Source organism: Cyanistes caeruleus, chromosome 5, assembly GCF_971803275.1.
Source record: "Cyanistes caeruleus chromosome 5, bCyaCae1.hap1.1, whole genome shotgun sequence".
Lineage (NCBI taxonomy): Eukaryota > Metazoa > Chordata > Aves > Passeriformes > Paridae > Cyanistes > Cyanistes caeruleus.
The window spans coordinates 13,288,553-13,305,879 of NC_141705.1; the positions used below are offsets into that span (position 1 = coordinate 13,288,553).

Sequence of the window (17,327 nt, forward strand, 5' to 3'; positions counted from 1 at the left end):
GCTGTTGCATTTTAATCTTGCAGACGGAGTCAAACTCTTCTGTCAGTTGTACAGATATTATGCATTGGTGTCATTAAATAGTGTATGTGAAAGCAGAATTTAACTTTTAATACTGGATTCCTCCCCTTTTTCTAGATTTATCACAGAACATTTTCAGATATTTTATTTTTTGATTTTACGGAAAATGTATATTTTTTGTACAAGTTTTAAGAGGCATTGAAAATAATTGCTGGTACTATATTAAAATGCTTCCAGTAATGAATATAATTTATAGGCATAAATGCTTTTCAGAACCTGGGTTGTGTGACTTTTTGCAGGAACTATTTTCAGAGCAAATACGATTTTCGTATTCAAAAACCCACTGTGGAATAAATGTTTTGTTATGCATATTCAGAATGGTATGACTGATACCCACTTTATGCACATAGATAGCGTATGCAGCCTTTAATAAACTGTTGATTCTGTGTTGTAAAATGAATAAATAAAGTGTCATATTTATGTATGCAATATTGCACATTTAATGAAAATCTAAAGACCTGAGTTACCATTGTATGCATTGATACTTTTTATACATTGAAAGTGTTGATTAGTAATACAACTGACTTCAATAGAAGTGGTTACATGGACTAAAAATTGACTGATTAAATTAGTCATAAATAGAAATAGATTACTTTCAAATACAACCTTAAATATAATGCATCTTTTCACTTTATAATTGTATAATAAATCCACAAATTATACATAATTTGAAGAGGCTGTTGTATTGCTGTCACCAAAACAATTTAGCTAGGCCAGAAATGTTACAGCTATGTAAAAGACAGAGCTGCCTGGGGAAAGTTACTTGAAGTTTTATAGGTTTTTACTTAAATGCAAAACTACTTCCATGTAGGAAGTTTCCTATTATGACACAGTCTGTTAAAAACAGCATTATAAAGCAGTCAGTCATATGGTGTTTTTAAAAATTGCTTAGTGATTTCAAGCAGATGCACTTCTATAAAACTCAATAGTAAAATTATCTGAATTCATAGAAATACTGAATATATTAAAGGTATAAATGTTAAAAAATTAACTGTGATACACCAGGTTCGGTTTTTTTGAGTGCATATTTGTCTTATACTAAAGGGTGCAAGAAAGCACCTAATGTATTCAAGATCTCTTCAGTAAGTGTTGGCTGTTTGTTGAAATTGTGCAATAGTTCTGTTTATTCAGTTTAACAGATAACCAGTCTTGGCTCCTATCAGTGCGGAGTTCGGGTGTCTGATGCTCAGGATTTACTGCAGTGATCACTGAGTGAAGCAAAGCAGCAGGCTAAGTGTTCAAATACCATGGATCAGTTGAAAGCTGGAAAGAAGGAATATCAAATCAACAGTATGCAGATGAGCTATCAGAGTAGCATGTGGTCCTGTAATTTTCTTTCCTACTTTAACTGTTATTATTCTTAAAGGTTGAAAGGGTGTACTCCCCTGTGCATTGCCACAGTTGGGTTAGTGGTGCCTGTGTGGAGTAAGTAATACATACTGTAAATTATTCTTCTCTCGGTGTAAAGGGTAAAGCAGCAACAGCTGATGTTTGTTTTTTCCCCTCATGATTCGGTAGACATGAATCCAGTGCATGCCTCTATTTGACAGTCATTGGTGGGAGGCTGTTGCAAGTAAGCCCTGTTATTGGAAACATTTTGTCAGATATTTTGTGAGTATGTTGAAGAGGAGAAGCTCCAGCATGGATAAAAATATCTCCTACCCTTTCTGTCTTACACAAGAACCTACCCTCTTATGACTGTCCTTCCTGCAGTAGTATTACCTGGCAGAAAGCAGGGGAAGGGAGCAATATGCTTTGTAGGCATGTTTTTCTTTCTGGATGTTCCTGGGAATACTGTAGTATGGTTAATGAGTCTATGCCTCTAATTGTAGAAGGCTTCAAGTGCTATTCTAATCCATGCATAGCTGCATTATTGACATGCAGCTCCAGTGAAAAAAACCCTGACTTCGATGTTTTTTCATTAGACAATTAATAATGTATTCAGAGAACTGAAATTGGCTTTTCCCCTTATAACAGATCTGGACTTTAATTTACTCCTTGCAGCTAATGATGTCTTGATCAGATTGAAGTCACTACAAATATGGTGGTAATTGTTTCAGAGGGAGGCATAATCCCTCACAGATCATTAAGGATCCTTCAAGAACACAGAAAAACAGCAGGACCTCTCTTAATTTCTATTCAATAATTAAGCAGTATATTTACCAGTATTGTTTTAATCCAGAATATGTTTTACTGATTTTTTTAAACAGCATAACATAGTTCCATAATTATAACTTATTGTTGAAATTCTCCTTTCTAAAATAGTGTATTGAAAATCATTGTCTTTGTGGCAGGGTGGGGGAAGGAAGAAATTAGAAAATTGTTTAAAGCTAATGGCTTTCATTATAAGTATAGCATAAGCACCCAAGCAGGCACTTTAATCACTGGAAGAAAAAAGCTTCAAAGGATAGCTACTTATTTGTTGTGCTCTGCCCTCCACTGTCCTGGTGCATTAGAGTAGTTTGTTCTTTCTCCAGTGAAAACTGATCCTCCCACCTGGTGCTGTAATCCACTTGCATCAGGACAATGTAGTCAGAGCCTGACATGAGTAGTGGCTCGTAGCTGATGACCACAGGATACAGAGACCCAATACATGATTTCATTCGGAAACTTTTAAGTCTGTAACACTCACCCTTATTAAGGAAATAAGAGAGCAAATATTAAATTTTTTGTGCAAGATAAGTGAAAAAAAGGCATATTGTTCTGTACATTGAGCTGTATTCACAGGTTACCAGATATCTCAGTCAATATATTCAACATTTACCTCTTTCTTCTCCCAGATTAGCCTTTAAGAAAGAAACAGGAATAAGTCCTCTAAGTTTCTTTTCTGCTCTGTCAGCCAAGAAAAGCTGCATATTATGTTTCCCATTAGTACTTTTACAGGAAGTGTTACTTTATATTGAATTCTAAATTTCACTTGGAGTAGAGGAAGTTTTACTAGTAACTTTCGCTTGCACTTTTAAGATACAGTTCCTCTTGCCCCTTGTAATCTTCGCAGTTCTCGGATGTAATTCTTTTATTCCTGAGTCCTCATGCTTTTATGCTTTCAGACAGCAAAGACTGAAAAACCTTCAAGCTTTTTGCTTAATTGGACTTTTTTCTTCAGGACTGAAGATCACAGATCTTAGTCCTTTCCAAACACATCTTTTTTTTAAATCTTTCCTTTTAAAATTTATTTTAGAAGATTTAGAATTTTCCAATCTTTGGTGTGTTTTGCCCTTCTCATTAGAATCTTAGTAGTAATTGTTCTTGCTACACAACTTCTTGTCTGAGCTACAGAAGAAGTAAAGTACTGACTTCCAACAGAAGTAGTTCTATAGTTACTGAAATTATGTGAAAGTTACAGAAAACCAGAAATGGCTTCTGTATGCCTACCCTCCCATTAAACCCCTCTTCTCAAACGTTTATGTGGAATGCATTAGTACAAAATTGGTCTGAAAAGCCTAATAAAGGCCACATTGCAGTCAAACTCAACTCACATATATTTGGTTTACTAAAAAAAAGGTGCTTTTAAACATAATGGGGTCTTCCTCTCTGGCAGCATGAAATCCACTTGAAAGTATTCAGATCACTACATCTCAGTTAGGTGACAAAGAACCTGAATAAAAAAGAACCAGAATTCCTCCTGCATTGCAGGTGGCTCAAACCACACTGTGTTTACTCCTTCATTCTGTTCCTTGCCGTAGCCACACAATGAACTTGCCCCTTCCAGCCATTAGTGTACAAACAAAAGTGCACTTTTATACTCAGATTCTTTGGGCCTTCTGCTGGCCTTTTGTCTTGATGAGAAGGAATTCCAGGAGGAATGCACACCTATTGATACTGTTTAGTATCCATACATGACAAAGGCTCACGTTTTCTGTGGATGAGGCAGAACTGGGATGGGATTTTCTATGAGCTGTTCTTTCTTTCTCTTTATACCATGAAAATATACTTCTCTGCTTCTTGCTTCTACAATTCTGGCTCAGATATTATACTTTTGACAGTTACAGCTCTTTTAGTGAACTTTCAGAACTGAAGTGATTTCAGAGGTTAGCATTGGGTAAGTTTTCCATTAGAAGTTGATGTTCTTAAAGACCCATTTATGTATCCAGAACAATAATGTGAATTGTGCTATCATCCTCCAGCCAAAAATTCAAGTTGCTGAATTCAGTCTTCATAAAGGAAACATCCTTCTCTTCCTGTCTGTCTTGGACAGTTTAGCACTTAAGTCAGTTTTCCTTCTAACTCTGTTGTCCAATGAATTACAATACCTGTTGAAAATACATGAAAAATTTGCCCTACAGAATATGTAAGTGGTAATGGACTGTGAAGGACAATGGTAAAGGAAACCTTTGCCATGAATGAAATGTGTAAGAGCTTCTTTTTTTGTTTATTTTTTTTTCTTCAAAACTCCACAGAAACAGTGAGCTGAATCCCACACTATACACAGCAGTGAGGTGTTGCTATGCTTTCCAGTCTTGTTAACAGTGAGTTCCACATGCCCAAGAAGCTTTGTCCCTGCTTTAGTACATCAGTCAAATCAGAGTGGTGACACTAGACATCTACAAAACAATATTCCATCACAGCCTAAAATAATGCTAACCTCTACCAATAGAGAAACGAAGTGTCACACCAAAAGAGACTAAAACTCTACAGTAAATGTTGAATGATGCACTTGAATGCCCGTTCCCACAATTTATAGTCTTTCCTGTGTGAATTAGATCTGATATTTATTATTCAAAAAACACACTTTAGCATGTTCCTAAATGCCCTAAGTATGAAATTATTTTCATATTGTTACAGATGCAGGGTTGGACAGACTTTTTCCTAAGTAAAGAAATTGGTTTCAGTAAGTCCCAAGTGTTCTTTCCTACTCTCCCACATCTGGCCATTTGTTTTTGCCTCTCCACCACCCCCTGCATTTTTACAGGCTTTTAAAACCAGATCAGATCTTCAAACTGAGAGGTATTATATACCACTACTGGGGATTGAGTAGTCAAGAACAATTATAGCTGGAGTATTGCTGCCAAGTGCTTTGTGTCATTAAACTGTAGTCTTGGGAAAACATTTTGAAAGCAATTGTACTCCCTCAAGAAAGTAAGCATAGTTAAGTGAAATTAAACTCAACAAATTATTTAGAAGAGAGAGAGTAAGAAAATTTACTTAGCTAATAGCAGGAGAATTGTTTATCCAGATTTATTTTAGATAAAGAGGATGATTTTTGGATATTTGGATAAATTTGGATATTTTGGTTTTGTTTGCACATTTAAAGATGGAATGAACCGAACAGTCTTATATTCATATTGCTGATTATGAAAACGCAGATGTCAAACACTGAAGCTATCTAACATCTTTAATCAGAATAATTGAAGGTTAAGATGGTCTTCTATCAAATAAATTCTCCAGATCAGCTATGTCTTTTTGTAATTTGCTGACAACCTTCAAGGTGAGGAATAACATACCTAGATAAATTAGATAGCTTTATGTTGTGCATTTTTTCTCTGTTCTCCTAAATGCCCTCTTCACCTTTTAAACTGCCTTTTTCTTCTCTGCTTTCTTTGTCTTCATCAAGTTCAAATACTTGCATGCTTAAATATAGAGCCTTCCTGGTATCAAACACACTATACTATGTATTGTTTCCTTCCTAAAGGTTCAATCCAAGGCTGCACTGCAATTTAATACTCGCATGAGAATTCAGCTTGAGTTCAGCAGTTTGTATATGGACCACATTCAGAGTCAATTGAGTTTTACCCAACAGTTGTTTTTCAGATCTGCATTGTTATTCACACCAAGTGCTTTTAAGTCCTTTTCCATTGTACTGAATTTAAAATAGTTAAAAGAATGGAAGATGAAAGCAAGGGAACTATCTGTACTATTTGGAGGCTTTTTTGTTACCTAAATGTATCAGACAATGTATTTACTTTTTCACCCAATGTAAGAGAGGATGCACAATACTTTAGTCCAAGGACAAGGTTCAGAAAGGATTGAGAACATCTTCCCATCCGATCTTTTACTCCTGACAGTGGAAGATCAGCAGCAGATTACTACTGACTTTATTATTACTTAGTTCATGAACAAAAAGCACAGACTGCATAGCACAATCATTCCCCAAAATGAAAAAATACATCTATATTGTATCCAACCTACTTCAGCTAAAAATTAAGAAAGAGCCTGCCCTACTTAGGTATGGAATGAAGAAAATTCCAACCAGGTCTTTTGTGAACAGATAACATTTGGGCTAATTTAGCTAATGATTTCTGTAACAGGGAAAATTTTATGAATATTGGCTAGAATACTAGAAAACTAATTTGACTTCCTAAAAGTGAGAATTTAACTGGCAATTCCAGTTCTAAATTTTGTATCTACCCAGTCAAGAGACACAAAAAGCTACCACACTTGTGTGCCATTAAGAATTACTTGTAAATCAACATAAAACCAACTTATCACTAAGCAGCAAATATTCAGTGAGCATCAAAAAAATAAAATTCAAAATATCCAAATAGATTGCAAAAAATTGGCTTATAACCATAAAACCTGGATATTTAAAGACTTTCAACTAACATGCAGAGCAATATTTCTATTTAAAATAAAAGAATGTGAAGGCATTGAATTCAGTTCCCAAGATGTGAAAACCTAATCACATTATGCAAAAGACCAGGAATATAGATTACAAAAAAATTGCTGCAAACTCTGCCCTTTATACACTTCTTTCCCTGAATCTTCAAAATCTTAAATTTATTTCACAGATTTTTAACTAAAGTTATCACATCAAGCATCACATTTTAAAATTATTCCTAACATTTTTGTAGTGATTCTTAAATATTAATTTGGAAGAATTAATTATCCATAATAGGCCTGTTGATTAGATACTTTGTTAATTATGTTGTTCATATTGTGACAGTCTTGGTTCAGCTCCTGATTGTTATCTATTCTTTGGCAGATTAATAATTTCTGAATCAGAGAAGCTCTGTGAAAAGATCACAGAAAACATCTCAGCTCTACAAACAGAACATGAGCGGTCTCAGTTAAGGTCAATAGTGAGTCCAGGAAGGAAGCTCTTATTTCAGCTCTTTGCACAATACCTACTCTGTAGGTAAACAGAAGTGTTCAATTTAACAACACTGACAGATCTTAACCTTTCAAAGCATATATATTTATTTAATTGCTACATTTAAATCAAAGATATATCCTATGAGTAGCTTTTGCAAAGAAAGTACATGAAGATTTCCATTGTTTCTTATTTGAATCACTAAGATGAAAGTGAAGGCTGAGGTAGTCATTTCACTCAAAGGAAATAAAACAAAGAAACCTCTATTTCATTGATAAGAAAGCAGAGCTCTGATCTCCATGAGCTGCTAACTTCAAAATATTCAACTGAACTACATAAAGAATAATCCCTGTAGTCACTAAGGACTGCAGTGTAGTTGGCCCTTATGTGATACATGTTCTGAGGCTGGGAAAACAATTTCTACTTACTATGACAACTCTCATATGAAATTCAGATGTAAATGAAGGCCTGTCTTTCTGCAGAGAAAGAAAAATAGTATTTTTTTTTCTGTTCTTGTATCTTTTAGGCTGAATTTACTCAGATTCAATGAGCAGCAATAAAGAATGACCAGAACCCTGTTTTCCTTTGTCCCTAGGATCTCACTCATTAATAAAACAAAAAATAGTATATTTAGGAAAATATCAGTTATCCAGCAGGTTTAGAACTGCTTAAAAACAGTGCAAGTCACAAAAAGTTTAGCTTTAACCCTAATTAGTTTCTACCAGTTAGTTTAGGCACCCCTTAGGATAGCCTCAAATTTTTTCGGTTTTACTGATAAAATACATAATTATTTAACCACAGCCTACATTCCATTCGTTTCGATTTTCCTGTTTTCTCAATGTTAAACTACAGAGGAATTATCTGCAAGGCATTTCTGTTGATAAATGCTGCACAATATGCAAAGAATGCACGTGGTAAGTGAAAATTTCACTCATTCCTCCTAATCATTGCTTTAATGCAAAATATTTTGCCTTCTGAGAGGAAAAGTACAATCAGGTTATTGAACACTTGGAATTTTGAACTTTGATCTATATACAGCTAGAAGGACTGTAAATTTGATTTTGGTAAGTAAAACACACATACTGAAATTAGTCTCCCTTATAATAATCTGAGTTTTTATTGAATATTCTATGTTTAATCCCACTGTAAAGAAAGGCTGTACATAACAGCTGCCGTATTGGATAGGTACTTCCATACTGAAGTCAGCAGGATTTTTGCTTTAGTCAGAATATTACACCACACAATTTTCTCTGAGAAAGCACAGGCTTTGTAACAATCACATGGATCATCCAATTAACCTAATGAATCATTACTGTTAGTAACAATTTTCAATTTTTAAAGCCATATTAATGGCTTAATCACTGAACACACCCCAGAAGATATAGTACACATATTCACAGTACTCTTGATATTCATAGTATTCTTATAAGGACCAGACCTAAGGTTAACCTGCCAGCAAAAAATTAACTTTTTGAGTTTGTCCATGTGAATAAACCAGAAAGCCCCGATAATACAATTGGTTGCAAGGTTTTGTTTGCAGAAACATGCTGTGGCTGTATCTAGTTATGCAGAAATCAACTACAGAACTGCAACAATCTATTTTACCATTTTAGTAGTTTATTTAACTGTTACCTAGTTTGTCTTGCAAATATGTTTATTATTCCCAGCTACGAGCTGCAGTCTCGAGTGCTACAGGATTCCCGTGGCTCTGGAAACCTCCCAGAGCTTTGCATTTCACTAAATCAGAATATTCCGAGCTGGGAGGGACCCAGAAGGGCCATGGAATCCAACCCCTGAGTGAACGGCCCTACGGGGATCGAACCTACCAACTTGCTGTTATTGGCACCATGCTCCAATCCTTTTAAACCTACACCGCTCGTCTGTGTTACAAAAATTGAGATTTCCCTAACATCTGCCCTCGAGAACATCTGGTTGGCAGATACGGAAAACATTTCTACGCACAGAGTTTCTATATATATTTTTTTTTTTTTTCCTCTGGAATAATTTCGGCGCCACAGCCTTCCCTGCGGCACTCGGCTGTACACGGCACTGCTCCCCCTCTCCAGGGGGATCAGTGCAATTGCCGCAGCTGTTTCTGCATCCCGTGCCGGCGGTCCCTCGGCCCGGCCGCTCGCTGGAGCCGGCCGCCGCCGCCGCTGCCCCTCACGCCGGGGCGGTCGCGGCCGCCGCGCTCCCGCCCCACCGCGTCACTGCCGGAGCGGCCCAACATGGAGCCCGGCGGCGGCGGGGACGCGCTGCCGAGGCTGCGGCGCCCGGGGCGGCGCGGGCCGGAGCCCCGGGACCCGCAGCAGCCGCAGCCGCCTGCCCGGAGCGGCGGCACGGCCGGTGGGTGCTGCCGGGGCGCGGGGAGCGGTGCCAGGCCCCGCCGGGCGGGCGCTGGGACGGCAGTGGGGCCGCCTCGGGTAGAGCGGCGCGGAGCGCGGCCCCGTCTGCCCTCAGGTGTCCGCTCCTGCCTGCGAGCTGGGTGTGGGAGACGCCAGGGGCTTGGGGCCGCGAACTGCTCGAATGCTCCAGACCCAAGCTCCAGTAGGATGGGGAGGAATCTAGGAAAAGAAAAATAAAGCTGCCAGGAACTCCTAGTGATAAAACTTCGGAGTGTGAGACATCAAAATCACTGACCTCTGACGCCTTTTTGGACAGTGTGTATAAATACTGTGTTACATGGTTACTGTCGTGGACAAAAAAAAGGCTTTCTCATCTGCTCTCTGTGATGTGTCTCTCTAAAACAGTACATGGCAATGAGGGGAAAAAGAGAAGGTTTCCTGCACAGTGATAGTTGTAGTTTACCTGCTGAAAGTGTGCAGTGTAAGCCAAGCTAGCTCCTGAAACTGCAGCTGAAAATTTGTAAATTATCTGCAGCTGAGAAAAAGAAAATTATTTATGCCTGCAATGTTTTTGCAAATACTAAAATTCATAAAGAAGGGTACAAATAAGTTAGTAATTGGAAATAATATCCTGAAATGCTATATGCTAGATTAATAAAAAATGCTTTAATAACACCAGAGGGTTTAAATTAGTTAACGCTTATAAAAGCTAGTCAGCTGTTTCCTAAAAAGACACAGATATTGTGCTGATTGTTACTGCTTTATTCTTTTATCAAAGGGTACCTTGCTTAGTCTGTTTCATTTCAGTAAATGTTCAAAGCTTTTTAGAATATTTGTAGTACAAAGTGTATTATGATGTGTAGAATAATCTCCCAAGATAAATGAATTAAAAAGATAAAGCATCATGCTTTACATAACTATAATCATCCTCCATTTAATGACTGGCTTTAGTGCTATAATTATGTTCTCCTTTACAGAAGAGTCTACAGCTGTAGAGAAGACGATGAGGCCTCTTAACAGACTGAATATTCATTCTGCATTCTGGATTTTGGCATCAATAGCTGTGACATACTACTTTGATTTTTTAAAAAATATTAAAGAAACTATGCAAGCAGATAGGTAAGGTATCTTTTCTTACAAAAAGGTGTGTTTTAGTCATACTCAGTTTGTTACATCTGGTCACTGTATTTTAAATCATGGATGAACAAGATCTGCAGTAGTAATGGAGAAACCTGGGACTGTTCAGCCTGGAGAAGAGAAGGCTCAGAAGCATCTTGTCAATGCATGTAAATACCTGAAGGGAGGGCGCAAAGAAGACAGAGCTAAGCTCTTTCCAGTGGTGTCCAGGACAGGACCAGAGGCTGTGGGCACAAACTGAAATGGTGGAGGTTCCATCTGAATATCAGGAAACACTTTTTTACTGTGAGGATGGCTGAGCTCAGAACAGGTTGCCTTATGTAGGTTGTGGAGTCTCCATCCTTGGAGATACTCAAAAGCCATCTGGACACGATTCTGGGCAACTGGCAGTAGCTAAGCTTGCTTGAGCAGGGAGGTTGGACCAGATGACCACCTAAGGTGATATTATTGAACTAATTTTAAAGTAAATACAATGCTTAAAATTTGCTACAATTTTTTTTTCTCTATAAACTTTACTGAGACATCTTTGTATGTGCAAAGTTTGCTCTAATACCAGACATTTTAATACTGTACCTTCAAGTTTTCCTTTAAGTCTGAGAAATAGCTGCCTGTTTTGTTGGAAGTATTTAGATTTTGGTTTTATTTTTACAATAAATCCCCTGAAATTTTTCCTTAAAGGTCAAACAGAAGTTCATTTCTCTAGAAGATCTATAGATGATTTTGAGTAGGTCAGCAAAAGATTAGTGAAATAATTTCAATGAAGTAATCTTTATTTCTAATCTATTTATTTTCTATTATTTTCGATGAGATTGATGTGTGTTAAATGTTTTTAGATAGCTTCAGATGGAAGTGCTTTTAAAACAGCATTGCTGTTGTCATTGTTATATCAGTACATGGAAGCTGCACAGGGCCTTGCTCTGTGCTGTGAGGTTTTCAGGAGCTGCTCTTCCAGGCTAGTTAACACCCTTCATACACCTGACTGCGAAAGCAAAAGCAGTGACTCCAAGGTGTAATCAAAATTTGGGGTCAGGACCCTGTCTTTCTGCACTGCTTGTCTAGGTAGGCCATGGCAACAATTCTCTTAGTGCAGAATCCTCAGTTGGTAGTAACAAGATTTCAAAGTAGAAATCTTTTGTTTCTGTTTGCTATACCATTCCAGAGCAAATGCTTCCTGAATAGGAAAATCCTTGATTACCCTTTGTAATTTAGTAACCAAGTTATGGTAATAATTAATTTTTCAAAATTTTTATTTGTTAATACAAGTTCAGATAAAAAATTATTAAAGTGCATCTTCCTCTCAAGTTGCTTTATCTGAACTAATCTTGAAGAGTATCCTCAAAGAGGCTCAAAAGGGTGCCTCCTTAAATAATTACATACCCTGTGTTTTTTATTATTCTGAGTTTAAAATTCTGGATTTCTCCATGGTTTTCTTCAGCAGTTACAAAGAAAAATCTCCATGCTTCTTGTCTGTTAAATTTAGGAGTTCACAAACTGAAACCATATTAAAGCATTCTGCAGAATTTCTGTTGCACAAAGATCACCAGCCTAATTTATAGTGAAAAGCACAGTTGCAGTGGAGCCTATTTTATTTTATTAGTGACAAAGTGGTTTTGGTGTGGTGGTATAGTAGATTCCTGACAAGATCTGTCACATTGAATTTACAACGTTTTAGGGCACAATATATGAAAGGAATGTTTCATTGCAAAATTAAAGTCAGTGGTTTATATTAGACAGCTTTGAAGGGCAAAAAGTGTTTTGTAAAATTAATTTAAGGTAAAACCTACTGGAACTCTAGGCCACAACCTGTGTATTTAACAGATATTGCCTGTTCTGTTTGTAGACTGCAGATTACTGTGCAAACAGCAATGTGCTAAACATGGTTTAATGTGCTTTTCTTCCCGCAGCTGGTGGCTTTCCTGTGGCACTTGTTTATTGGCTGCATGTTTATCTGTTGCCTTTTACTGCATACTGTATCTTGAGTGGTACTGTGGAATTCAGGACTATGATGAACAGTACCCTGCACTGATTCCTATCACAACAGCTACCTTTATAGCAGCAGCAATTTGGTGAGTTCAAACATTGTGAAAAGTTCTGCTAAACCTGTGCAAGTCTGTATGTTAACAGTCTCATTTTATAAAAAGTATAATTTCTGTAATTCTGCTATGTGTATTGGTGACAATACCAGTTCTATGTAGCATAATTTCTTGCACTTTCATCCACAAAGCAAGAGTTGGAACAGTTGAAACTGTATGGTGTACTTGGAGATGTACTGGATCTTTTCTGTCGTGAAAATTTAGGGGAAAATTGAAGTTGTTATCTTTGTTAGTGTAAATTTCTCACCTATGGCAACTGCTTGTGCAGTTTACAAATTAAGACAAAGATGCACTCTCTCTATCTGAGAAAAAATTCAGCTCAATCAGTTTCTGTCAGAGTTCTTCGTTATCAAACAAACTAAGTAGCAGACATACACAAAATGTTAGACTTCTGACTATTGCCATATGAGTTTTAAGGGTTTATATTTTATCTGAGAATGGTACTTTTAGTGAGAGTTGCTTTACTTTATGTAAAAAAGTAGGTACTTTATGAGGTTATATGAGTCAGAGCTGAGCAAATGTGGATGAAGAAAATTACATACACTGTGCCAGTATATTTATTTGCTTTCTACATGAAAATTTATTTCCTCTTGTTTAGCTATTGTACTGGAGTATCAGTTGGTATTTGTTGCAACGGTGAAAAAAAGGAAGATTAAAGAAAATAAAGGTTCCCTATGTTTTATAATTAGTCAAATCTGTTATTCTTGTAAGTCAGTTGTAAAATAAGGGTTTCCCCTCTGTCTCTTCAGTTAACTGAAATCTGGATTAAAGTTCAGATGAAGGCTTCTCTCAGCTGCCATGTATGTTCATGGAAAAATCAAAGAGTAGGTCATTTTCAGGGCTTCAGATACAGATTTTATGAAAGTAAAATGTATTTTTACCTTTTACCCTTGATGTGTTCTGTTTTCAGAAATGAAGAAGTATATTTTCAGGTTAAGTAATTTAAATCTTATTTCTTTTGACATGTTTCCTTTGTATGCCTGGTGTTTCTGTAATATGAGAACTGAACTTACCAAATACTTTTTGCTTTTATTTGCAGTTTCAATGTTGCCTTGTGGCCTGTCTGGTCATTTTTTACACCTGTGTTGCTCTTCATTCAGTTTATGGGTGTTGTGATGCTTGTGTCACTCCTGGGATAAACCCTTCAGGTAAATAATTAAATTTTTAAGCACATAAATGTATTTATCTTGTTGTGGGAAATGCTTTGTTAGACATTTAAGGATTGGGAGGCCATTTAGGGATTCCTTCTCTATGTTTTTTGTACATTCTTAGAATTGTGATATTTTGTGGCATATAGAGTAACCAGAGAATTTGTAGTTATCCACAGGGGAAGAATATCTTTTCCACTTCTATAAAATTCCATTCTAGATGTTGAAAAGAAACATTACTGAGAATTGGTAGTTTGGAGATGTACAGGCCAAAACCCTGCAGCTTCTACCTAGACTAGGAGAATTTCTTAGTAATGCTGCTTGACCTCATACTGAAGGGGAGAAGATATCAACATCCATGTGCAAAGGCCTTCTCTATTTTTTTTAATTGAAAATCTTTGTCATATCTTTGTCTGCAAGTCTGCTGTTTTCATTTTCTGTGATGCACAGCCCAGATCAACCTGTTGTTTGGAAAATTGCCAGATATGAGAAGTTCTTTGTTCTTTCTAAAAGGAATTCTTCAAAGGCCAGCCCATCTGTTTTGTTGACTTGAAAAATGCATTCTCAATAACTGCCACATCTTTGGTTAGGTTATACTTATGAAATTAATCCAGTGAAATGTAAAAAGCTAAGGAAGACATCAAATACAGCTCAGTAAATAGGGTAAAGGATGTCCCCTGTATCACAGGTGTCTCATATCATCCAGGGAAGCTACTCCTTCAGCAGATCTTGTTTGTTGTGCTTCTCAAGGGAGGAAGTCTGTTTGGCTTTGCTTGCCATCACAAATCCTTCCTGGTGAGGAGATCCCTCAGCATTTTTAGGAGTGCAGCAAAAAGAAGACTGTGCTGGATTGCTGGACTTAGAGTGTAGCCTCTTGTACTGACACAGTTATAGGCAAAAAGTGTTTAATGGCTGAGATGGTGAAACTTATTTATTCTTTTTAATAACAAACTGAACCACTGTTACATTTTCCTCTCTATTTTTGAGAGATCAAGAAACCTGATTTTTAAGGAGATAATTAACTAACTTCTATTCTGACAAAACGCCGACTTCTGAAAAATACAATACTTAATTCAGAACCTCTTTACTTTGGGTGCATAGGTCACACTTGGTGATAAAAACATATCCATGTTGTTGGTTCTGTCATTAGTTGTGTTCTTTCTGAACACTTGAGTTATGTGGGAAAATTCTGTATTAGGTCAAATAATTATTTGTCTAATAATTAGGGACAAGTTATCACTTGGTGTTCCAAAATCATTAATTCATTTAGTACATGATACAGCTTGTGGAGTGTATAGAACCTTCAAACATTTTTGTTAAATTTGTTTTTTTGTTTTTTTTTTTTTTCCTTTCAGCTTCATGTGAAGGACTCAAGTAACTGTAATCCTGCAAAGTGTATGTCACTTTTGTTACATTCCAGTACTTCTGTTGTTTCTAATACTGGCTCTTTGCTCTAACTAATACAGTAATTCTTAATCTACTTGATGTATGAATCAATGGACATAACCATAGGAAAAAGCAACTGATTAGTTGGATTAATTGGAAGATAGATAGGTTTTACATCTCTTAGTAACATGAGGCCTTTCATTTTGTAAAGCTTTGTAAAGCTTCTATTTATATTTGAATATTAAACACATGAGTAGTAAGTAATAGCACCATAGAATAGTTAGTGTTGAAAGGGACCTGTAAATATTATCTCTGGGGGCCTCAGAGGTCACCTAATTGAACTTCCTGCTCAAATCATGTTGTTTGATTTGGAAGTAAGTGATACTTAAATCAAGTGTTGTGGGGTTTTAATACTATATTCTTTCCATTTGAATTGACAGGTAAAATACTGTTATCTGGAACCTGTGTTTGTACTTGTAAACTTACTTACAGGAAACATTTCTTGATCTGTTAAATTTCTACTGTTATATATGTTACCATGTAGGAAATACTTTATTATCTAATGTCTTGAGTTCAGATCTGCTAGTGTTTCAAAAAAAAAAAAAAGTATGGATAGGGGTAAGGGAAAGCTGGTTGACATTTGGCAGTGCCATCAATTAAACAAATAAATTCTACTTGTGCTCATACAGTTTGTCCACAGCCAAAGGTAGATAATCAAGCTGTGAATAACCAGCAATACAATGAACAATATTAACACTACACAAGAAATTTGGAGCACACATTAAATTATTTTGATGTATGAAGTGTTTTTCAGTATTCAGGTTGTTTTTTCTTCTGTAAATTCACTTTTCATTCTTAGCAGTGCTTGTTAATGAAGTTGCCATTTTCCTTCCTCGGCAATGAAGGTGCTGATATTAACTTAAAAGCTACGAGTTATACTCAGTTGGGAAAATAAAATAGCATTTTATTTTTATTAGGTGTCTGTTCATGTTGACTGAGATACTTAACTATCTGAAGACCTGGGCACGATCTAGTTTCTAGAGCACTTTATGTAGATCCTTGTGTAAATACTTTTCCACCCATGCCTTTTGGAAAATATGAGAATGTAGAAATTGTGTATCGAAACCTGTTAAAATCTACTCCTTGTGAGTGCTTAAAGTCTGGACTGTCAAAAGACACTGCATTCTTCATTCTGGCTCCCAAATACACACCACTGCTAAATACATGGAATGTTTAGTAATGAAAGGGATACACATTGTCTTTGGCTGTTACTGTTCCATTAACGAAAAAAAGTTGTGACCCAGTAGTATGTAATACAGAGGATCAGACAAACCAAAATAAAGTTCATTCAGCACTATTTGAAGCAGTTTGTAGGGTAAGTTAGCATTGATTTGTTTAAATGTAATATTTAAGTTTGCCAAAACCTGTCATGCTTCACATCTTTAAAGTGCAAGTTGCTTATCTTCAGGTCTTCATCTTTTAAAAGGTTTTAACAATTTTATGTCTGCATACACAGGTACATCTGAGTAACTTTATTATAATATTTAAAATGCAGTATTGCTCAGGGATGGTTTTATAGCTGTATTTTTATTTGTCAGCTATATAAATGCTCTAGGTGTTTTAAGTTGCCTTGTGATCTGAATTAAAATTACTATTTGCTACATGATTTTTCAAATTCATTCTTCTGAACATCTTAATAAACTTTGTACAAAAGTGACCAATAGTTGTTCGGTATTTAATTGTTTAACTGTTCAATTATACTTTCTTGAAGACTTCCACCCCATCTCACTGCTTCTTCTATAAAATAGATGTTCATGTAGATTTTAAATACTGTACATGATTCTGAGTGTCTTTCATGCCCCCTCAGCTGGGTTTACTGAAGGTGTACTAGCACTCTGCTCACCTCTGGAGAGCTGTTTGCCTTTGACTACTTTGATGTCTTTCTGAGAATCCTGGGTAGATACGCTCATTGTACAAAGTCCAGCAAAGTCTTTCAGTAACAGATCTGAGTATCCAGCACAATACTCATTCACTTACATGCTCAAAAGCAAGTAGTGGCAAATCTGGTAAGAATGTAAAACAACTTATTTTAATTGTTATAACCTGACAC

At 36.4% G+C, this 17,327-nt stretch overlaps 1 protein-coding gene across 2 annotated transcripts; it reads left to right on the top strand.

Moving 5' to 3' along the window:
• Positions 1-9,311: 9,311 nt before the first annotated feature.
• On the top strand, positions 9,312-16,934 carry TMEM128 (transmembrane protein 128). Of its 2 annotated transcripts, XM_086891681.1 has the most exons (6): positions 9,312-9,454; positions 10,431-10,572; positions 12,495-12,656; positions 13,723-13,831; positions 15,187-15,226; positions 15,658-16,934. In XM_086891681.1, the coding sequence occupies exons 1-4, from the start codon at positions 9,337-9,339 to the stop codon at positions 13,820-13,822; spliced, it is 522 nt and encodes a 173-aa protein (XP_086747807.1). In that variant the 5' UTR covers positions 9,312-9,336; the 3' UTR covers positions 13,823-13,831; positions 15,187-15,226; positions 15,658-16,934. The 2 variants fall into 2 exon arrangements, with proteins under 2 accessions (XP_086747807.1, XP_086747806.1); XM_086891680.1 differs by having other exon boundaries at positions 9,313-9,454; positions 15,187-16,934.
• Positions 16,935-17,327: the final 393 nt, after the last annotated feature.

Excerpts from the sequence above, each read along its gene's own strand:
- TMEM128 (XM_086891681.1), top strand. The coding sequence starts at position 9,337 with ATGGAGCCCGGCGGCGGCGGGGACGCGCTGCCGAGGCTGCGGCGCCCG. Across the intron at positions 9,455-10,430 it reads CCGGAGCGGCGGCACGGCCG|AAGAGTCTACAGCTGTAGAG; the intron begins GTGGGTGCTGCC and ends TCTCCTTTACAG. Across the intron at positions 12,657-13,722 it reads TTTATAGCAGCAGCAATTTG|TTTCAATGTTGCCTTGTGGC; the intron begins GTGAGTTCAAAC and ends TTTTATTTGCAG.